Genomic DNA, 23,432 nt, shown 5'->3' with positions numbered 1-23,432 from the left:
GATTAGCCTTACCTAGTCCTGGCCCCGCCCGTGTCACCATTACAGGGCTCTCCACCTGTAGATGCAGGAAAGGGGGCTCCTCATAATCCCCCGAGAAATCAACTGACCGAAGCCATCATTTCATAGAATAAATCTGCTGTGCCCATTTGGAGGGTTTCCCACCATCCCTGTGCTGAGTTCCCGGGTCTGTACACCCACTGTGTCCATTATGAGGGGTTCCCACCATCCCCGTGCTGAGTTCCCGGGTCTGTACGTCCGCTGTGCCCATTATGAGGGGTTCCCACCATCCCCGTGCTGAGTTCCTGGGTCTGTACACCCGCTGTGCCCATTATGAGGGGTTCCCACCATCCCCGCGCTGAGTTCCCGGGTCTGTACAACCGCTGTGCCCATTATGAGGGGTTCCCACCATCCCCGCTCTGAGTACCCGGGTCTGTACACCCGCTGTGCCCATTATGAGGGATTCCCACCATCTACGTGCTGAGTTCCAGGGTCTGTTTACCCGCTGTGCCCGTTATGAGGGATTCCCACCATCCCCGTGCTGGGTTCCAGGGTCTGTACACCCACTGTGCCCTTTATGAGGGATTCCCACCATCCACGTGCTGAGTTCCAGGGTCTGTACACCCACTGTGCCCATTATGAGGGGATCCCACCATCTACGTGCTAAATTCCAGGGTCTGTACACCCGCTGTGCCCATTATGAAGGGTTCCCGCCATCCCTGTGCTGAGTGCCTGGGTCTGTACACCTGCTGTGCCCATTATGAGGGATTCCCACCATCCACGTGCTGAGTTCCCGGGTCTGTATGCCCGCAGTGCCCATTATGAGGGGTTCCCACCATCCCCGTGCTAAATTCCAGGGTCTGTACACCCGCTGTGCCCATTATGAAGGGTTCCCGCCATCCCTGTGCTGAGTGCCTGGGTCTGTACACCTGCTGTGCCCATTGTGAGGGGTTCCCACCATCCGTGTGCTGAGTTCCCAGGTCTGTATGCCCGCAGTGCCCATTATGAGGGGTTCCCACCATCCCCGTGCTGAGTTCCCGGTCTGTACACCTGCTGCGCCCAGCTTGCTCCTCCTATAATATTTTTGCCTCTGGCTGGAGTAAACCTCTCAAGCCACTGTTGATCAAGCCACCAAAGGAGACAGTAAATGGCAGCTCCTCAGGGGGGTTTGACTGTGACTGAGCCCAGTCCCACCTCCGCAGAGTCTACTCCAGACCTTGAAACCTTTGTAGCTCTGGATAGGTCACCACAACCCTAGCCAAGGTTAGCATTGATGAAGCCTAGGGTCCCCCAAATCCTTCTAGAGGTAGAAAGTTAAATCCCTTCACCCTCATAACCGACAGAAGAGCATTTGGTGTGATGGACAGAGGTCTGCATCTTCTGAGAGAAGGACTTTGAGATGATGACGTTTCATATTTGAGGATACATGGAGACACAGGAGCACACTTGCAGCCACTAGATGACACAGGGGGCATCTAGGAAAGGCTGGGCAAGCTGGCCACTTTGCATGTATTTTATCCTCCAATCACGCTCACAATTCATCCTTTCTCTGTACAGGACTTTGAAACCATGTGATTTGAGGTGGAATTCCCGTTTAAGAGACACACAATGGGTGGTCAGTGCAACATTTTTTATTGTACGCAGTGACATACAATATATAGTACAAGACACGTCAGTGGAGCCTGTCCCTGCTACAATTTACTACAGTAGGTCCTTTATTAGCCCTCCATACCTCCACCTCGGCTTGCCTACTCCAGGCTCTCATGGGGATCAGCATGGGAAGAGCTGCTTCATAGATGGAGAACATGGGGAGAGCTGCTTCATAGATGGAGAACATGGGGAGGGCTGCTTCAGAGATGGAGAACATGAGGAGAACTGCTTCATAGATGGAAAGCATGGGGAAAGCTACTTCATAGATGGAGAACATGGGAAGAGCTGCTTGATAGATGGAGAAAATGGGGAGAGCTGCTTCACAGATGGTGAGCATGAGGAGAGCTGCTTCATAGATAGAGAGCATGGGAAGAGCTGCTTCATATATGGAGAGCACGGGGAAAGCTGCTTCATAGATGGAGAACATGAGGAGAACTGCTTCATAGATGGAGAGCACGGGGAGAGCTGCTTTATAGATGGAGAACATGGGGAGGGCTGCTTCAGAGATGGAGAACATGAAGAGAACTGATTCATAGATGGAGAGCATGGGGAGAGCTGCTTTATAGATGGAGAACATGGGGAGGGCTGCTTCAGAGATGGAGAACATGAGGAGAACTGCTTCATAGATGGAGAGCATGGGGAAAGCTGCTTCATAGATGGAGAACATGGGAAGAGCTGCTTCATAGATGGAGAACATGGGGAGAGCTGCTTCACAGATGGTGAGCATGAGGAGAGCTGCTTCATAGATAGAGAGCATGGGAAGAGCTGCTTCATATATGGAGAGCACGGGGAGAGCTGCTTCATAGATGGAGAACATGAGGAGAACTGCTTCATAGATGGAGAGCATGGGGAGAGCTGCTTTATAGATGGAGAACATGGGGAGGGCTGCTTCAGAGATGGAGAACATGAGGAGAACTGCTTCATAGATGGAGAGCATGGGGAAAGCTGCTTCATAGATGGAGAACATGGGGAGGGCTGCTTCACAGATGGTGAGTATGAGGAGAGCTGCTTCATAGATAGAGAGCTTCGGAAGAGCTGCTTCATATATGGAGAGCACGGGGAGAGCTGCTTCATAGATGGAGAACAGGAGGAGAACTGCTTCATAGATGGAGAGCATGGGAAGAGCTGCTTCATAGATGGAGAGCATGGGGAGAGCTGCTTTATAGATGGAGAGCATGGGAAGAGTGCTTCATAGATGGAGAACATGAGGAGAACTGCTTCATAGATGGATGAGGAGAACTGCTTCATAGATGGAGAATATGGGGAGAGCTGCTTCATAGATGGAGAACTTGAGGAGAACTGCTTCATAGATGGAGAACATGAGGAGGGCTGCTTCATAGATGGAGATTATGAGGAGAGCTGCTTCATAGATGGAGAGCATGGGAAGAGCTGCTTCATAGATGGAGAGCATGGGGAGAGCTGCTTCATAGATTGAGAACATGAGGAGAACTGCTTCATAGATGGAGAGCATGGGAAGAGCTGCTTCATAGATGGAGAGCATGGGAAGAGCTGCTTCATAGATGGAGAACACGAGGAGAACTGCTTCATAATGGGGAACATGGGGAGAGCTGCTTCATATATTGTGAGCATGGGGAGAGCTTCTCCATAGATGGAGAGCAAGGGAAGAGCTGCTTCATAGGTGCGGGTGTGTGGCTGGGTTATTTCATAATTAGTGAACATCTAGGAGAGTTGCTTTACAGCTGGGGGCTACTGGCAGGGTCATTGCATAGGTGGTGGACATCTGGCAGGGTCATTTCATAGGTGGTGGACATCTGGCAGGATTCATTACATAAATGGTGAACATTGACAGGGTCACTTCGTAGGTGGTGGTCATCTAGCAGGGTCATTTCATAGGTGGTGGACATCTGGCAGGATTCATTGCATAAGTGGTGAACATTGGCAGGGTCACTTCATAGGTGGTGAACATTGGCAAGATCACTTCATAGGTGGTGGGCACCTGGCAGGGTCATTTCACAGGTGGTGAACATCTGGCAGGGTCATTTCATTAATGGTGGACATGTGGCAGGGTAACGTCATAGGTGGCAGAAATTGTCAGGGTCACTTCCTAGGTGGTGAGCATCTGGTCGGGTTGCTTCCTTGGTGGTGGACATCTGGCAGGGTCATTCCATAGGTGGTGGGCATCTAGCAAGGTTGTGCCATAGGTGGTAGACATTGTAAGGGTCACTTCATAGGTGGTGGGCATTTGGCAGGGTCATTTCATAGGTGGTAGGTATCTGGAAAAGTCACTTCATTGGTGGTGGGCATCTTGCAGAGACGCTTCATTGGTGGTGGGCATCTGGCAGAATCATTTCATAGATGAAGGGGTGTCTGGTTGGGTCATTTCATAGGTGGGACATATAGCAGGGTCATTTCATAAGTGGGGGAATCTGGCAGGGTTGCTTCATAGGCAGGGACACCTCACAGGGTCATTTTATAGGTGTGGAACATCTGGCAGGGTTGCTTCATAGGTGGTGGACATCTGGCACCACCTATTTTGTAGGTGGGGGGGCATCTATCGGTATATAGACCTGGTAACATGGTAGGTCATTCTGGCTGGAGATCCACTATGCAAGTAATTAGGTTTTTATGTGTAGCCAATAAAAGTTACTTCATCTTGATGACACTGAGTTGCTGGCTGGATTTTATCTTATACAATGACTCTTCAGTCACTGATCAGGGCTGGACACAGCTGGGCCACTATATACCATCTCAGTACAAAAGTCACCTTCTGATTTCTAATTCTGAACACCATCTTGTGGGAGTCACCCTTGCAGAGCCCTGCTTGGGTGGGCATACTGGGTGGGCACCCTGGACACCAATTTGTGGGAGTCATCCATGTAGAGCCCTGCTTAGGTGGGTACACTAGGTAGGAGCGCTGTACACTATCTTGTGGGAGTCACCCACGTAGTGCCCTGCTCGGGTGGATACACTGGGTGTTAATCCTGGACACCATCTTGTTGGAGTCACCCATGTAGACCTCTGATTGGGTGGATATACTGGGTGGGAACACAGGACATCATCTCGGGGGAGTCACCCTTGCAGAGCCCTGCTTGGGCAGGTACACTGAGTAGAAACGCTGGACAGCATCTGGTGGGAGTCACCCATGTAGAGCCCTGCTTGGGTGGATACACTGGGTGGGAACAAAGGACACCATCTTGGGGGAGTCACCCTTGCAGAGCCCTGCTTGACCAGGTTGACTGAGTAGGAACGCTGGACACCATCTTGTGGCAGTCAACCATGTAGAGCCCTGCTTGGGTGGGTACACTGGGTGGGCACGCTGGACACCAACTTGTGGGAGTCACCCATATAGAGCCCTGCTTGGGCAGGTATACTGGGTGGGAATCCTGAACACCATCTTGAGGGAGTCACTCATGTAGAGATCTGTTTGGGCAGGTACACTGGGTGGGAACCCTAGACACCATCTTGTGGGAGTCACCCATGTAGAGCCCTGCTTGGGTGGGTATACTGGGTGGGAACACAGGACACCATCTTGTGGGAGTCACACATGCAGAGCCCTGCTTGGGTAGGTACACTGGGTGGGAACGCTGGACACCATTCTGTCTAGCAAAAAAACATTAGACATGATGACTAATCCCTCAGAGTGAGATAGAATCTACCTTATGGGAACATAGGTCGCAATATAAGCCTACAAGGCATGGTAAGAACCCCTCATAATGGGCACAGCAGGTGTACAGACCCAGGAACTAGGCATCTTAGGAACCCCTCATAATGGGCACAGCAGGTGTACAGACCCAGGAACTAGGCATCTTAGGAACCCCTCGTAATGGGCACAGCAGGTATACAGACCCAGGAACTAGGCATCGTAGGAACCCCTCATAATGGGCACAGCAGGTGTACAAACCCAGGAACTAGGCATGATGGGAATCTCTCATAATGGGCACAGCAGGTATACAGACCCAGGAACTAGGCATCATAGGAAGCCCTCATAATGGGCACAGCAGGTGTACAGACTTAGGAACTAGGCATGATGGGAATCTCTCATAGTGGACACAGCAGGTGTACAGACCTGGGAACTCGGTATTGAAGCTTACACAGGCTTTAATGACCCCCCCCCTACTGAACACTGTATCCTGGGAAGAGAGGAGAAGGTCACATGCTCCTCCTATACCTAGAAGTACCATCTTTTTCAGAGTTCTCTCACAGGTGAACGGAGTAGCAGGGGAATGCAAAAAAGGTGGGTATCAGCAGGCCTGTCCTGAGAATCTGAAGGGTAAAATGCCAGATTCATTTAAATTGCTAAAAACTGTTCTGACCAAAGACGGCAGGCCAAAAGTTTTTTGGTGGGACATGAATCAGAGTTATCACCAAAACTGGAATCACACAAAGTTAATTCAGACAGGAGTTTTATAAATAAACTAATCCCGCACTAATGTCAGATTGGAGATGGAGACAACAGGACAATGAATGGAAGGAGATGTCCACATTTGGAGACTCATCAGTGAAGGACACCTAGAACCAAACCCTCCCTCTGTCCCTGCAAGTTCCTGAATTTGGCACATGCCCACTCTACCACCTGGCGGGCTGAAGTCTTTGCTGTGTAGGGTAATGCACATCCCAGATTTGGATAAGAAGGGAGTTTTTGTCTTATTTTTGGAGTTGAGGCCCTGCACCATCGATGGTCACTTCCCTACTGAATCGAAAATGATGCGGTCTGCTCGGCCTGCTGCTTCTGGTTCTGGTTCTTTGCAATCTCGATCATCTGTCGGAGAATGTGAAATGTCAAGTCAATGGAGATCGGAGGGTCTTCTCTCTTCAAGCGGTCAGAGAAGACTTCCAGGAAGGTCCTACCAGATTCCTCTGGCCGGTTCTCCTGGTAGAGGGTCTGGAGAACATCCAGGATGGGTGCCAGGTCCTGGACAGTCATTGGGTGGTCAGTAGACAGGGAACCCTTACTGAGCCTCAACTGTACACGAGAATCACCCGTATTCAACTCTCTCTCCTTCAGAAAATAGAGAAGAGCCTGAGCACCCTCATTGTTTATTAACCCGTCCAGACTTAACCTTGGTCCTTCAAACAGACTCCTGTCATGGGCCGAGCTTTGACCTGAGCCTCACAATCAGGTAGCAGGCAAGAAGCATGAATGGAGCTGCCTTCATGGCGGAGTGGCCTCTGGGACCTATGAGGTAAGGGAAATAGAAAAGACACTGAGAAGAACAGATGTAAAGTGTTATGTGGTCAGTCCAACCAAAGTAGATGTCAAGGTGGTGGGTTAAGTCATTCAATGTCTTTGGTCTTGGTAGCCCCAATTTCCTCGCCCTTCCCACCCATATTAATGTTTCAGATGTTCTTTTTCCACCTTGGGGTATACCTAACTTTAACTGTTAAAGGATGAGGTTCGGGGAAGCCCCTCAATATGGGCACAGCAAGTGTGCAAACCTGGAACTCAGCACAGGAATGGTGGGAACCCCTCATAATGGGCACAGCAGGTGTACAGACCCGGGAACTCAGCACAGGGATGGTGGGAACCCCTCATAATGGGTACAGCGGGTGTACAGACCCAGGAACTCAGCACAGGGATGGTGGGAACCCCTCATAATGGACACAGCAGGTGTACAGACCCGGGAACTCAGCAGAGGGATGGTGGGAACCCCTCATAATGGGGCCAGCAGGTGTACAGACCCGGGAACGCAGCACAGGGATTGTGGGAACCCCTTGTAGTGGGCACAGCAGGTATGCAGATATTTAACTGGTAATGTTTCTGTGAAGTTGGTAGCCTATCCCAATTCTATCCAGGTTGCTCAGTATATAGTTTGGGAAGGTCATTTCACACTACAGGACCAGCTAAGGAACTGGCCGAGAACTAGTATATACAGGGACCCCCACCCCTGCCAATGTATACAGGGACCCCCACCCTGCCAATGTATGCAGGGACCCCCACCCCTGCCAATGTATACAAAGAGCTCCCTGCCTGCCTAGGGACTTGTAATCCCCCCATACAGGGACCCCTGCCTGCATGTAAGAATTGCTATCAGTGTATACATGGGACTCCCTGCCTGTCTGACATTACTCTGGGTAGGCGTGTGGTCCAAGAATCCCAATACGGGGAAGTGAAGACAAGCAGACAACATAGAGACGTGTACAGGAAGATCCGGAAACTATTGGGGGGACAGAAGAGAGTAACGTCCTCGTGAAGGATTTGTGGTGTCTTGGATGTCCATCATGGGAGGTCTATGACACATGTGGGGTCAATCACTTCAGGTGACAATTCCTCCTTATACAGCCCTAGATAAGTACCCCATATACCTTCTCTACCCCCACCTTGCACAGCCCTAGATAAGTACCCCATATACCTCCTCTACCCCCTCCTTGTTCAGCCCTAGATAAGTACCCATATACCTCCTCTACCCCCTCCTTGTACAGCCCTAGATAAGTACCCCATATACCTCCTCTACCCCCTCCTTATACATGCCTAGATAAATACCCCATATACCTCCTCTACACCCTCCTTGTACAGCCCTAGATAAGTACCCCATATACCTCCTCTACCCCCTCCTTGTACAGCCCTAGATAAGTACCCCATATACCTCCTCTACCCCCTCCTTGTACATGCCTAGATAAGTACCCTATATACCTCCCCTACCCCCTCTTTGTACAGCCCTAGATAAGTACCCCATATACCTCCTCTACCCCCTCCTTGTACAGCTCTAGATAAGTACCCCATATACCTCCTCTACCCCCTCCTTGTACAGCCCTAGATAAGTACCCCATATACCTCCTCTACCCCCTCCTTGTACAGCCTAGATAAGTACCCTATATACCTCCCCTACCCCCTCTTTGTACAGCCCTAGATAAGTACCCCATATACCTCCTCTACCCCCTCCTTGTACAGCTCTAGATAAGTACCCTATATACCTCCCCTACCCCCTCTTTGTACAGCCCTAGATAAGTACCCCATATACCTCCTCTACCCCCTCCTTGTACAGCTCTAGATAAGTACCCCATATACCTCCTCTACCCCCTCCTTGTACAGCCCTAGATAAATACCCCATATACCTCCTCTACCCCTTCCTTGTACAGCTCTACAGATAAGTACTGCATATACCTCCTCTACCCCCTCCTTCTACAGCCCTAGATAAGTACCCCATATACCTCCTCTACCCCCTCCTTGCACAGCCCTAGATAAGTACCCCATATACCTCCTCTACCCCCTCCTTGCACAGCCCTAGATAAGTACCCCATATACCTCCTCTACCCCCTCCTTGTACATGCCTAGATAGATACCCCATATACCTCCTCTACCCCCTCCTTGTTCAACTCTAGATAAGTACCCCATATACCTCCCCTAACTCCTCCTTGTACAGTCCTAGATAAGTACCCCATATACCTCCTCTACCCCCTCCTTGTACAGCCCTAGATAAGTACCCCATATACCTCCTCTACCCCCTCCTTGTACAGCTCTAGATAAGTACCCCATGTACCTCCCCTACCTCCTCCTTGTACAGCCCTAGATAAGTACCCCATATACCTCCTCTACCCCCTCCTTGTACAGCCCTAGATAAGTACCCCATATACCAACTCTACCCCCTCCTTGTACAGCCCTAGATAAGTACCAAATATACCTCCTCTACCCCCTCCTTGCTCAGCTCTAGATAAGTACCCAATACCTTCTCTACCCCCTCCTTGTACAGCTCTAGATAAGTACCCCATATACCTCCTCTACATTCTCCTTGTACAGCTCTAGATAAGTACCCCATATACCTCCTCTACCCCCTCCTTGTACAGCTCTAGATAAGTACCCCATATACCTCCCCTACCTCCTCCTTGTTCAGCCCTAGATAAGTACCCATATACCTCCTCTACCCCCTCCTTGTACAGCCCTAGATAAGTACCCCATATACCTCCTCTACCCCCTCCTTGTTCAGCCCTAGATAAGTACCCATATACCTCCTCTACCCCCTCCTTATCACATGCCTAGATAAGTACCCCATATACCTCCTCTACCCCCTCCTTGTACATGCCTAGATAAGTACCCTATATACCTCCCCTACCCCCTCTTTGTACAGCCCTAGATAGGTACCCCATATACCTCCTCTACCCCCTCCTTGTACAGCTCTAGATAAGTACCCCATATACCTCCCCTACCCCCTCTTTGTACAGCCCTAGATAAGGACCCCATATACCTCCTCTACCCCCTCCTTGTACATGCCTAGATAGATACCCCATATACCTCCTCTACCCCCTCCTTGTACAGCCCTAGATAAGTACCCATATACCTCCTCTACCCCCTCCTTGTACAGCCCTAGATAAGTACCCCATATACCTCCTCTACCCCCTCCTTGTACAGCTCTAGATAAGTACCACATATACCTCCCCTACCCCCTCTTTGTACAGCCCTAGATAAGTACCCCATATACCTCCTCTACCCCCTCCTTGTACAGCCCTAGATAAATACCCCATATACCTCCTCTACCCCTTCCTTGTACAGCTCTACAGATAAGTACTGCATATACCTCCTCTACCCCCTCCTTGCACAGCCCTAGATAAGTACCCCATATACCTCCTCTACCCCCTCCTTGTACATGCCTAGATAGATACCCCATATACCTCCTCTACCCCCTCCTTGTTCAACTCTAGATAAGTACCCATGTACCTCCCCTACCTCCTCCTTGTACAGCCCTAGATAAGTACCCCATATACCTCCTCTACCCCCTCCTTGTACAGCCCTAGATAAGTACCCCATATACCTCCTCTACCCCCTCCTTGTACAGCCCTAGATAAGTAACAAATATACCTCCTCTACCCCTCCTTGCTCAGCTCTAGATAAGTACCCAATACCTCCTCTACCCCCTCCTTGTACAGCTCTAGATAAGTACCCCATATACCTCCTCTACCTTCTCCTTGTACAGCTCTAGATAAGTACCCATATACCTCCTCTACCCCCTCCTTGTACAGCCCTAGATAAGTACCCCATATACCTCCTCTACCCCCTCCTTGTTCAGCCCTAGATAAGTACCCATATACCTCCTCTACCCCTCCTTATACATGCCTAGATAAGTACCCCATATACCTCCTCTACCCCCTCCTTGTACATGCCTAGATAAGTACCCTATATACCTCCCCTACCCCCTCTTTGTACAGCCCTAGATAGGTACCCCATATACCTCCTCTACCCCCTCCTTGTACAGCTCTAGATAAGTTTCCCATATACCTCCCCTACCCCCTCTTTGTACAGCCCTAGATAAGTACCCCATATACCTCCTCTACCCCCTCCTTGTACAGCCCTAGATAAATACCCCATATACCTCCTCTACCCCCTCCTTGTACAGCCCTAGATAAGTACCCCATATACCTCCTCTACCCCCTCCTTGTACAGCCCTAGATAAATACCCCATATACCTCCTCTACCCCTTCCTTGTACAGCTCTACAGATAAGTACTGCATATACCTCCTCTACCCCCTCCTTGCACAGCCCTAGATAAGTACCCCATATACCTCCTCTACCCCCTCCTTGTACATGCCTAGATAGATACCCCATATACCTCCTCTACCCCCTCCTTGTTCAACTCTAGATAAGTACCCCATATACCTCCCCTAACTCCTCCTTGTACAGCCCTAGATAAGTACCCCATATACCTCCTCTACCCCCTCCTTGCACAGCCCTAGATAAGTACCCCATATACCTCCTCTACCCCCTCCTTGTACAGCTCTAGATAAGTACCCCATATACCTCCCCTACCCCCTCTTTGTACAGCCCTAGATAAGTACCCCATATACCTCCTCTACCCCCTCCTTGTACAGCCCTAGATAAATACCCCATATACCTCCTCTACCCCTTCCTTGTACAGCTCTACAGATAAGTACTGCATATACCTCCTCTACCCCCTCCTTCTACAGCCCTAGATAAGTACCCCATATACCTCCTCTACCCCCTCCTTGCACAGCCCTAGATAAGTACCCCATATACCTCCTCTACCCCCTCCTTGCACAGCCCTAGATAAGTACCCCATATACCTCCTCTACCCCCTCCTTGTACATGCCTAGATAGATACCCCATATACCTCCTCTACCCCCTCCTTGTTCAACTCTAGATAAGTACCCCATATACCTCCCCTAACTCCTCCTTGTACAGTCCTAGATAAGTACCCCATATACCTCCTCTACCCCCTCCTTGTACAGCCCTAGATAAGTACCCCATATACCTCCTCTACCCCCTCCTTGTACAGCTCTAGATAAGTACCCCATGTACCTCCCCTACCTCCTCCTTGTACAGCCCTAGATAAGTACCCCATATACCTCCTCTACCCCCTCCTTGTACAGCCCTAGATAAGTACCCCATATACCAACTCTACCCCCTCCTTGTACAGCCCTAGATAAGTACCAAATATACCTCCTCTACCCCCTCCTTGCTCAGCTCTAGATAAGTACCCAATACCTTCTCTACCCCCTCCTTGTACAGCTCTAGATAAGTACCCCATATACCTCCTCTACATTCTCCTTGTACAGCTCTAGATAAGTACCCCATATACCTCCTCTACCCCCTCCTTGTACAGCTCTAGATAAGTACCCCATATACCTCCCCTACCTCCTCCTTGTTCAGCCCTAGATAAGTACCCCATATACCTCCTCTACCCCCTCCTTGTACAGCCCTAGATAAGTACCCCATATAACTCCTCTACCCCCTCCTTGTTCAGCCCTAGATAAGTACCCATATACCTCCTCTACCCCCTCCTTATACATGCCTAGATAAGTACCCCATATACCTCCTCTACCCCCTCCTTGTACATGCCTAGATAAGTACCCTATATACCTCCCCTACCCCCTCTTTGTACAGCCCTAGATAGGTACCCCATATACCTCCTCTACCCCCTCCTTGTACAGCTCTAGATAAGTACCCCATATACCTCCCCTACCCCCTCTTTGTACAGCCCTAGATAAGTACCCCATATACCTCCTCTACCCCCTCCTTGTACATGCCTAGATAGATACCCCATATACCTCCTCTACCCCCTCCTTGTACAGCCCTAGATAAGTACCCATATACCTCCTCTACCCCCTCCTTGTACAGCCCTAGATAAGTACCCCATATACCTCCTCTACCCCCTCCTTGTACAGCTCTAGATAAGTACCACATATACCTCCCCTACCCCCTCTTTGTACAGCCCTAGATAAGTACCCCATATACCTCCTCTACCCCCTCCTTGTACAGCCCTAGATAAATACCCCATATACCTCCTCTACCCCTTCCTTGTACAGCTCTACAGATAAGTACTGCATATACCTCCTCTACCCCCTCCTTGCACAGCCCTAGATAAGTACCCCATATACCTCCTCTACCCCCTCCTTGTACATGCCTAGATAGATACCCCATATACCTCCTCTACCCCCTCCTTGTTCAACTCTAGATAAGTACCCCATGTACCTCCCCTACCTCCTCCTTGTACAGCCCTAGATAAGTACCCCATATACCTCCTCTACCCCCTCCTTGTACAGCCCTAGATAAGTACCCCATATACCTCCTCTACCCCCTCCTTGTACAGCCCTAGATAAGTACCAAATATACCTCCTCTACCCCCTCCTTGCTCAGCTCTAGATAAGTACCCAATACCTCCTCTACCCCCTCCTTGTACAGCTCTAGATAAGTACCCCATATACCTCCTCTACCTTCTCCTTGTACAGCTCTAGATAAGTACCCATATACCTCCTCTACCCCCTCCTTGTACAGCCCTAGATAAGTACCCCATATACCTCCTCTACCCCCTCCTTGTTCAGCCCTAGATAAGTACCCATATACCTCCTCTACCCCTCCTTATACATGCCTAGATAAGTACCCCATATACCTCCTCTACCCCCTCCTTGTACATGCCTAGATAAGTACCCTATATACCTCCCCTACCCCCTCTTTGTACAGCCCTAGATAGGTACCCCATATACCTCCTCTACCCCCTCCTTGTACAGCTCTAGATAAGTTTCCCATATACCTCCCCTACCCCCTCTTTGTACAGCCCTAGATAAGTACCCCATATACCTCCTCTACCCCCTCCTTGTACAGCCCTAGATAAATACCCCATATACCTCCTCTACCCCCTCCTTGTACAGCCCTAGATAAGTACCCCATATACCTCCTCTACCCCCTCCTTGTACAGCCCTAGATAAATACCCCATATACCTCCTCTACCCCTTCCTTGTACAGCTCTACAGATAAGTACTGCATATACCTCCTCTACCCCCTCCTTGCACAGCCCTAGATAAGTACCCCATATACCTCCTCTACCCCCTCCTTGTACAGCCCTAGATAAGTACCAAATATACCTCCTCTACCCCCTCCTTGCTCAGCTCTAGATAAGTACCCAATACCTCCTCTACCCCCTCCTTGTACAGCTCTAGATAAGTACCCCATATACCTCCTCTACCTTCTCCTTGTACAGCTCTAGATAAGTACCCATATACCTCCTCTACCCCCTCCTTGTACAGCCCTAGATAAGTACCCCATATACCTCCTCTACCCCCTCCTTGTTCAGCCCTAGATAAGTACCCATATACCTCCTCTACCCCTCCTTATACATGCCTAGATAAGTACCCCATATACCTCCTCTACCCCCTCCTTGTACATGCCTAGATAAGTACCCTATATACCTCCCCTACCCCCTCTTTGTACAGCCCTAGATAGGTACCCCATATACCTCCTCTACCCCCTCCTTGTACAGCTCTAGATAAGTTTCCCATATACCTCCCCTACCCCCTCTTTGTACAGCCCTAGATAAGTACCCCATATACCTCCTCTACCCCCTCCTTGTACAGCCCTAGATAAATACCCCATATACCTCCTCTACCCCCTCCTTGTACAGCCCTAGATAAGTACCCCATATACCTCCTCTACCCCCTCCTTGTACAGCCCTAGATAAATACCCCATATACCTCCTCTACCCCTTCCTTGTACAGCTCTACAGATAAGTACTGCATATACCTCCTCTACCCCCTCCTTGCACAGCCCTAGATAAGTACCCCATATACCTCCTCTACCCCCTCCTTGTACATGCCTAGATAGATACCCCATATACCTCCTCTACCCCCTCCTTGTTCAACTCTAGATAAGTACCCCATATACCTCCCCTAACTCCTCCTTGTACAGCCCTAGATAAGTACCCCATATACCTCCTCTACCCCCTCCTTGTACAGCCCTAGATAAGTACCCCATATACCTCCTCTACCCCCTCCTTGTACAGCTCTAGATATGTACCCCATGTACCTCCCCTACCTCCTCCTTGTACAGCCCTAGATAAGTACCCCATATACCTCCTCTACCCCCTCCTTGCTCAGCTCTAGATAAGTACCCAATACCTCCTCTACCCCCTCCTTGTACAGCTCTAGATAAGTACCCCATATACCTCCTCTACCTCCTCCTTGTACAGCCCTAGATAAGTACCCCATATACCTCCCCTACCTCCTCCTTGTACAGCCCTAGATAAGTACCCCATATACCTCCTCTACCCCCTCCTTGTACAGCTCTAGATATGTCCCCATATACCAACACTACCCCCTCCTTGTACAGCTCTAGATAAGTACCCCATATACCTCCCCTACCCCCCTCCTTGTACAGCCCTAGATAAGTACCCCATATACCTTCCTTACCCCCTCCTTGTACAGCCCTAGATAAGTACCCCATATACCTCCTCTACCCCTCCTTGTACAGCCCTAGATAAGTACCCCATATACCTCCTCTACCCCCTCCTTGTACAGCCCTAGATAAGTACCCCATATACCTCCTCTACCCCCTCCTTGTACAGCCCTAGATAAGTACCCCATATACCTCCTCTACCCCCTCCTTGTACAGCCCTAGATAAGTACCCATATACCTTCCCTACCACCTCATTGTACAGCCCTATATAAGTACCCCATATACCTCCCCTACCCCCTCCTTGTACAGCCCAATATAAGTACCCCATATACCTCCCCTACCCCTCTTTGTACAGCCCTAGATAAGTACCCCATATACCTCCTCTACCCCCTCCTTGTACAGCTCTAGATAAGTTTCCCATATACCTCCCCTACCCCCTCTTTGTACAGCCCTAGATAAGTACCCCATATACCTCCTCTACCCCCTCCTTGTACAGCCCTAGATAAATACCCCATATACCTCCTCTACCCCCTCCTTGTACAGCCCTAGATAAGTACCCCATATACCTCCTCTACCCCCTCCTTGTACAGCCCTAGATAAATACCCCATATACCTCCTCTACCCCTTCCTTGTACAGCTCTACAGATAAGTACTGCATATACCTCCTCTACCCCCTCCTTGCACAGCCCTAGATAAGTACCCCATATACCTCCTCTACCCCCTCCTTGTACATGCCTAGATAGATACCCCATATACCTCCTCTACCCCCTCCTTGTTCAACTCTAGATAAGTACCCCATATACCTCCCCTAACTCCTCCTTGTACAGTCCTAGATAAGTACCCCATATACCTCCTCTACCCCCTCCTTGTACAGCCCTAGATATGTACCCCATATACCTCCTCTACCCCCTCCTTGTACAGCTCTAGATATGTACCCCATGTACCTCCCCTACCTCCTCCTTGTACAGCCCTAGATAAGTACCCCATATACCTCCTCTACCCCCTCCTTGCTCAGCTCTAGATAAGTACCCAATACCTCCTCTACCCCCTCCTTGTACAGCTCTAGATAAGTACCCCATATACCTCCTCTACCTTCTCCTTGTACAGCTCTAGATAAGTACCCCATATACCTCCCCTACCTCCTCCTTGTACAGCCCTAGATAAGTACCCCATATACCTCCCCTACCTCCTCCTTGTACAGCCCTAGATAAGTACCCCATATACCTCCTCTACCCCCACCTTGTACAGCTCTAGATAAGTACCCCATATACCAACTCTACCCCCTCCTTGTACAGCTCTAGATAAGTACCCCATATACCTCCCCTACCCCCCTCCTTGTACAGCCCTAGATAAGTACCCCATATACCTTCCTTACCCCCTCCTTGTACAGCCCTAGATAAGTACCCCATATACCTCCTCTACCCCTTCTTGTACAGCCCTAGATAAGTACCCCATATACCTCCTCTACCCCCTCCTTGTACAGCCCTAGATAAGTACCCCATATACCTCCTCTACCCCCTCCTTGTACAGCCCTAGATAAGTACCCCATATACCTCCTCTACCCCCTCCTTGTACAGCCCTAGATAAGTACCCATATACCTTCCCTACCACCTCATTGTACAGCCCTATATAAGTACCCCATATACCTCCCCTACCCCCTCCTTGTACAGCCCAATATAAGTACCCCATATACCTCCCCTACCCCTCTTTGTACAGCCCTAGATAAGTACCCCATATACCTCCTCTACTCCCTCCTTGTACAGCTCTAGATACATACCCCATATACCTCCTCTACCCCCTCCTTGTACTGCCCTAGATAAGTACCAAATATACCTCCTTTACCCCCTCCTTGTACAACCCTAGATAAGTACCCCATATACCTTCTCTACCCCCTCCTTGTACAGCTCTAGATATATACCCCATATACCTCCCCTACCACCTCCTTGTACAGCCCTAGATAAGTACCCCACATACCTCCCCTACCCCCTCCTTGTACAGCCCTAGATAAGTACCCAATATACCTCCCCTACCTCCTCCTTATAACATTAAATTACAGAATGTCTAATACAGTAACCCAGGTACCTTCTGTACTACCTACCCACTTCCTCCTTCTACAGCCCTAGATAAGTACCCTGTTTACCTCTTCTACCCCCTCCTTCTATAGACCTATAGGTAAGTACTCAATATAACTACCCTACCCCCTCCTCCTACAGTCCTATAGATAAATACCCTATATAACTCCTCTACCCTTCCTTCTATAGACCTATAGATAAGTACCCCATATACCTCCTCTACCCCTCCTCCTACAGTCCTGTAGATTAATACCCTATATTACTCATCTACCCCTCCTTCTATAGACCTATAGATAAGTACCCTATATACCTCCTCTACCCCTCTTCCTACAGCCCTAGCTAAGTACCCTATATACCTCCCCACTCCTTCTCCTACAGCCCTATAGCCATGTACCCTATATACCTCCCCTACCCCTCTTTGTACAGCCCTAGATAAGTACCCCATATACCTCCTCTACTCCCTCCTTGTACAGCTCTAGATACGTACCCCATATACCTCCTCTACCCCTCCTTGTACAGCCCTAGATAAGTACCCATATACCTCCTCTACCCCCTCCTTGTACTGCCCTAGATAAGTACCAAATATACCTCCTTTACCCCCTCCTTGTACAACCCTAGATAAGTACCCCATATACCTTCTCTACCCCCTCCTTGTACAGCTCTAGATAAATACCCCATATACCTCCTCTACCACCTCCTTGTACAGCCCTAGATAAGTACCCCATATACCTCCTCTACCCCCTCCTTGTACTGCCCTAGATAAGTACCAAATATACCTCCTTTACCCCCTCCTTGTACAACCCTAGATAAGTACCCCATATACCTTCTCTACCCCCTCCTTGTACAGCTCTAGATAAATACCCCATATACCTCCCCTACCACCTCCTTATACAGCCTTAGATAAGTACCCCACATACCTCCCCTACCCCCTCCTTGTACAGCCCTAGATAAGTACCCCATATACCTCCCCTACCCCCTCCTTATAACATTAAATTACAGAATGTCTAATACAGTAACCCAGGTACCTTCTGTACTACCTACCCACTTCCTCCTTCTACAGCCCTAGATAAGTACCCTATTTACCTCTTCTACCCCCTCCTTCTATTGACCTATAGGTAAGTACTCAATATAACTACCCTACCCCCTCCTCCCACAGTCCTATAGATAAATACCCCATATACCTCCTCTACCTTCTCCTTCTACAGCCCCTTAAGTAAGTACTTTATTTAACTGTTCTACCCATTTTTCTATAGACCTGTAGGCAAGTACCCCATATACCTCCTCTACCCCTCCTCCTATAGCCCTAGATAAGTACCCCATATACCTCCTCTACCCCTTCTCCTATAGCCCTAGATAAGTACCCCATATACCTCCTCTACCCCTCCTCCTATAGCCCTAGATAAGTACCCTATATAACACCTCTACCCCTCCTTCTATAGACCTATAGGTAAGAATCCTATATACCTTCTATACCCCTCATCCTATAGCTCTAGATAAGTACCTCATATACTGTACCTCCTCCACCTTCTCTTGTTACAGTCCCAGATAAGTACTCTGTATACCTGCTCTACCTCCTCCTTCAGCAGCCCTATAGATAAGTACCCCATTTACTTCCTCCTTCTACAACCTTATATAAGTACCATATATACCTCCCCTACCACCCCTTTTTACAGCCCTATACAGTAGGTAAGTAACACACCTCCCCTACACCCTCCTTCTACATCCCTATAGATAAGCACCCTACACCTCCATAGACCTCCTCTACCTCCTTCCACAGCCCTAGATAAGTACCCCATATACCCCCTCTCCCCCCTCCTTCTACAATCCAAGATAAGTACCCCTCAATCCCATACAACCACTCTTCCTCCTCCAATCCTAAAGTTAAGCACCGCACAAACCCCTACACCTTCTCTTCCCCCTTATTCTACAGCCCAAGATAAGAACCCCATACCCCCCTACCACTCCTCTTCCCTCTCATTTTTACAACCATAACTAGGTACCCCACACTCCTATGCACCCTTTTTACCCTTCTTTCTACAGTCACCCCATATACCTCCTCTACTTCCTCCTACAGCTGTAAATAAATACCCCACACCCCAATACACCCCATCTTCCTTATCCTTGCACAGCTTTAGGAAGTACCCTTTAAAGACATTCTCCCTCCCCTTCTCCTATTTCTACAGCCCTAAATAAATACCCCACACCTCTATACATCCCCTCTTCCTTCTCCATTTACAACCCTAGATGGGTACCCCAATCCCCTATACTTCATCCTACATTGACAACCCTAGATGAGTACCCAAATCCCTCCTACTTCATCCAACATTGGCAACCCAAGATGAGTACCCCAATCCCCTATACTTCATCCTACATTGACAACCCTAGATGAGTACCCCAATCCCCCATACTTCATCCTACATTGACAACCCTAGATGAGTACCCCAATACCCCATACTTCATCCTCCATTTACAACCTTAGATGAGTACCCAAATCCCTCATACTTCATCCTACATTGACAACCCTAAATGAGTACCCCAATCCCCCATGCTTCATCCTACGTTGACAACCCTGGATGAGTACCCCAATCTCCCATACTTCATCCTCCATTTACATTACTAGATGAGTACCCCAATCCCCCATACTTCATCCTACATTTACATCCCTAGATGAGTACCCCAATCCCCCATTCTTCAGCCTACATTTACAACCCTAGATGAGTACCATAATACTTCATACTTCATCCTACATTTACAAGCCTAGATGAGTACCCCAATCCCCCATACTTTATCCTTCATTTGCAACCCTAAATGAGTACCCCAATCCCCTATTCTTCATCCTACATTTACAACCCTAGATGAATACCATAATACCCCATACTTCGTCCTACATTTACAAGCCTAGATGAGTACCCCAATCCCCCTTACTTCATCCTCCATTTACAACCCTAGATGAGTACTCCAATCCCCCATACTTCATCCTCCATTTACAACCCTAGATAGGTACCCCAATTCCCAATACTTCGTCCTACATTTACAACCCTAGATGAGTACCCCAAATACACCATACTTCATCCTCCATTTACAACCCTAGATGAGTACCCTAATCCCCCTACTTCACCCTACATTTGCAACCCTAGGTGAGAACCCCAATCCCCCTACTTCATTCTACATTTACAACCCTAGAACAGTACCCCAATCCCCCTACTTCATCCTCCATTTACAACCCTAGATAAGTACCCCAACCCCCATACCTCATCCTCCATTTACAACCCTAGATGAGTACCCCAATTCCCCTACTTCACCCTACATTTGCAACCCTAGGTGAGTACCCCAATCCCCCATACGTCATCCTACATTTACAACCCTAGAACAGTACCCCAATCCCCCTACTTCATCTTACATTGACAACCCTAGATGAGCACCCCAATACCCCATACTTCATCCTCCATTTACAACCTTAGATGAGTACCCAAATCCCTCATACTTCATCCTACATTGACAACCCTAGATGAGTACCCCAATCTCCCATACTTCTTCCTCCATTTACAATCCTAGATGAGTACCCTAATCCCCCATACTTCATCCTATATTGACAACCCAAGATGAGTACCCCAATCTCCCATACGTCATCCTCCATTTACAATCCTAGATGAGTACCCCAATCCCCATACTTCATCCTACATTTACAATCCTAGATGAGTACCCCAATCCCCCATTCTTCATCCTACATTTACAACCCTAGATGAGTACCCCAATCCCCCATACTTCATCCTACATTTACAACCCTAGATGAGTACCCCAATACCCCATACTTCATCCTACATTTACAACCCTAGATGAGTACCCCAATCCCCCATTCTTCATCCTACATTTACAACCCTAGATGAGTACCCCAATCCCCTATACTTCATCCTACATTTACAACCATAGATGAGTACCCCAATACCCCATACTTCATCCTACATTTACAACCCTAGATGAGTACCCCAATCCCCCATTCTTCATCCTACATTTACAACCCTAGATGAGTACCCCAATCCCCCATTCTTCATCCTACATTTACAACCCTAGATGAGTACCATAATACCCCATACTTCATCCTCAATTTACAACCCTAAATGAGTATCCCAATTCCCCATACTTCTTCCTACATTTACAACCCTAGAACAGTACCCCAAATACACCATACTTCATCCTCCATTTACAACCCTAGATGAGTACCCCAATACCCCTACTTCACCCTACATTTGCAACCCTAGGTGAGAACCCCAATCCCCCTACTTCATCCTACATTTACAACCCTAGAACTGTACCCCAATCCCCTTACTTCATCCTCCATTTACAACCCTAGATGAGTACCCCAATCCCCCATACTTCATCCTCCATTTACAACCCTAGATGAGTACCCAGTCCCCCATACTTCATCCTCCATTTACAACCCTAGATGAGTACCCCAATCCCCCATACTTCATCCTCCATTTACAACCCTAGATGAGTACCCCAATCCCCCATACTTCATCCTCCATTTACAACCCTAGGTGAGTACCCAATCCCCCATACTTCATCCTAATTTACAACCCTAGATGAGTACCCAATCCCCCATACTTCATCCTCCATTTACAACCCTAGATAAGTACCCAATCCCCCATACTTCATCCTCCATTTACAACCCTAGATGAGTACCCCAATCCCCCATACTTCATCTTCCATTTACAACTCTAGATGAGTACCCAATCCCCCATACTTCATCCTCCATTTACAACTCTAGATGAGTACCCAATCCCCCATACTTCATCCTAATTTACAACCCTAGATGAGTACCCAATCCCCCATACTTCATCCTCCATTTACAACCCTAGATAAGTACCCAATCCCCCATACTTCATCCTCCATTTACAACCCTAGATGAGTACCCCAATCCCCCATACTTCATCTTCCATTTACAACTCTAGATGAGTACCCAATCCCCCATACTTCATCCTCCATTTACAGTCCTAGATAACTACCCCATACACCCTTTCTTCCTCCCCCTTCTTCAGCCCCAGGTAAGTACCCCAATCCCCCATATACCCCATTTCAACTCTTCCTTCTGCCTATCTGAGAGTTCTAAATAAGTTCCTGGAACACCCATACACCCCTTGTTCCTCCTTCTTCTGCCCTGCAGACTCATAAATAAATACCCCAAACCCCTAATACACCTCCCTTTCTTCTCCTTCTGCCCTATAGAGTCCTCAATAAGTACTCCACACCCCTTTACACCCCCTTTTCTGCCTCTTTCTGCACTCTAGACTCCCCTTCTCTCTTGGCTCCTATCTTACCTGGGTTTGGAGGTGCAGAGCGCAGCTGGAAGGCAGGATGGTCCCCAGGTGCAGGAGAAGCAGGCAGGTAGACAGGTGCAGGCAGGCAGACAGCTGCAGGCAGGTAGACAGGTGCAGGAGGGATGAGGTCAGTCTGCAGCCAGGCAGTAAGAAAGTTGTGATCCAGATGAAGATAAGATCAGGACAGACAGGTACTGAGCTCTGCTCTCTGCTAACCACTTATATATTAGAATTCTCCCACACTGACGTCACAGCTCTGAGCATCATCCTTCATCACCTCACCAACTGACTGCACACCGGGGAGTCACTGCATCATACCCCCCACCACCACCACCCTCCTCTCTCCATACACCTAATCAGAGACATCTCTACATGTCTGATCACAAAGTCTGCCAGGGGACAGAGCAAAGGAGACTAAGGCTCCAGAGACTCCCACTTCCCCCCAGAGGAGAGGAGAAAGGGGCCCCAGAGACCCCTCCAGAGGATAGGAGACAGGGACCCAGGAGATTCAGAACCCCTAGAAGAGAGGAGACAGGGACCCAGGAGACTGAGATCTCCCCCAGAGGAGAAAAGACAGGGGACCCAGAGAATGAGACCCCCAGAGAAGAGGACAGGGATCCCAAAGGAGAGAAGATACAGGGTCCTTAGAAACTGAGATCTCCACCAGAGGAAAGGAGACAGGAGCCCCAGAGAATAAGACCCTCCCAGAGGAGAGGAGACAAGGATGCCAGAAACTTAGAACCCCCACAGGAGAGGAGACAGGGACCACAAAGACTGAGACTCTCACAAATGAGAGGAGACAGGAATCCCAGGGACTAA

The 23,432-nt window shown here is 49.0% G+C and overlaps 1 protein-coding gene across 1 annotated transcript; it reads right to left on the bottom strand.

The window, feature by feature from the left end:
- Positions 1-6,092: 6,092 nt before the first annotated feature.
- On the bottom strand, positions 6,093-22,786 carry UCN (urocortin). The gene is given in 4 exon segments (XM_089659708.1): positions 6,093-6,319; positions 6,322-6,695; positions 6,697-6,784; positions 22,614-22,786. Coding segments are annotated over 3 exon segments (474 nt in total). The 5' UTR covers positions 6,765-6,784; positions 22,614-22,786; the 3' UTR covers positions 6,093-6,287.
- Positions 22,787-23,432: the final 646 nt, after the last annotated feature.

Source organism: Staurois parvus, unplaced genomic scaffold (assembly GCF_062004578.1).
Source record: "Staurois parvus isolate SC_StPar_1 unplaced genomic scaffold, SC_StPar_1.0 ptg001181l, whole genome shotgun sequence".
NCBI classification, from domain to species: Eukaryota; Metazoa; Chordata; class Amphibia; order Anura; family Ranidae; genus Staurois; species Staurois parvus.
Note: the sequence above shows the minus strand (reverse complement) of the source record. Positions and strands in the feature narration are given on the sequence as shown.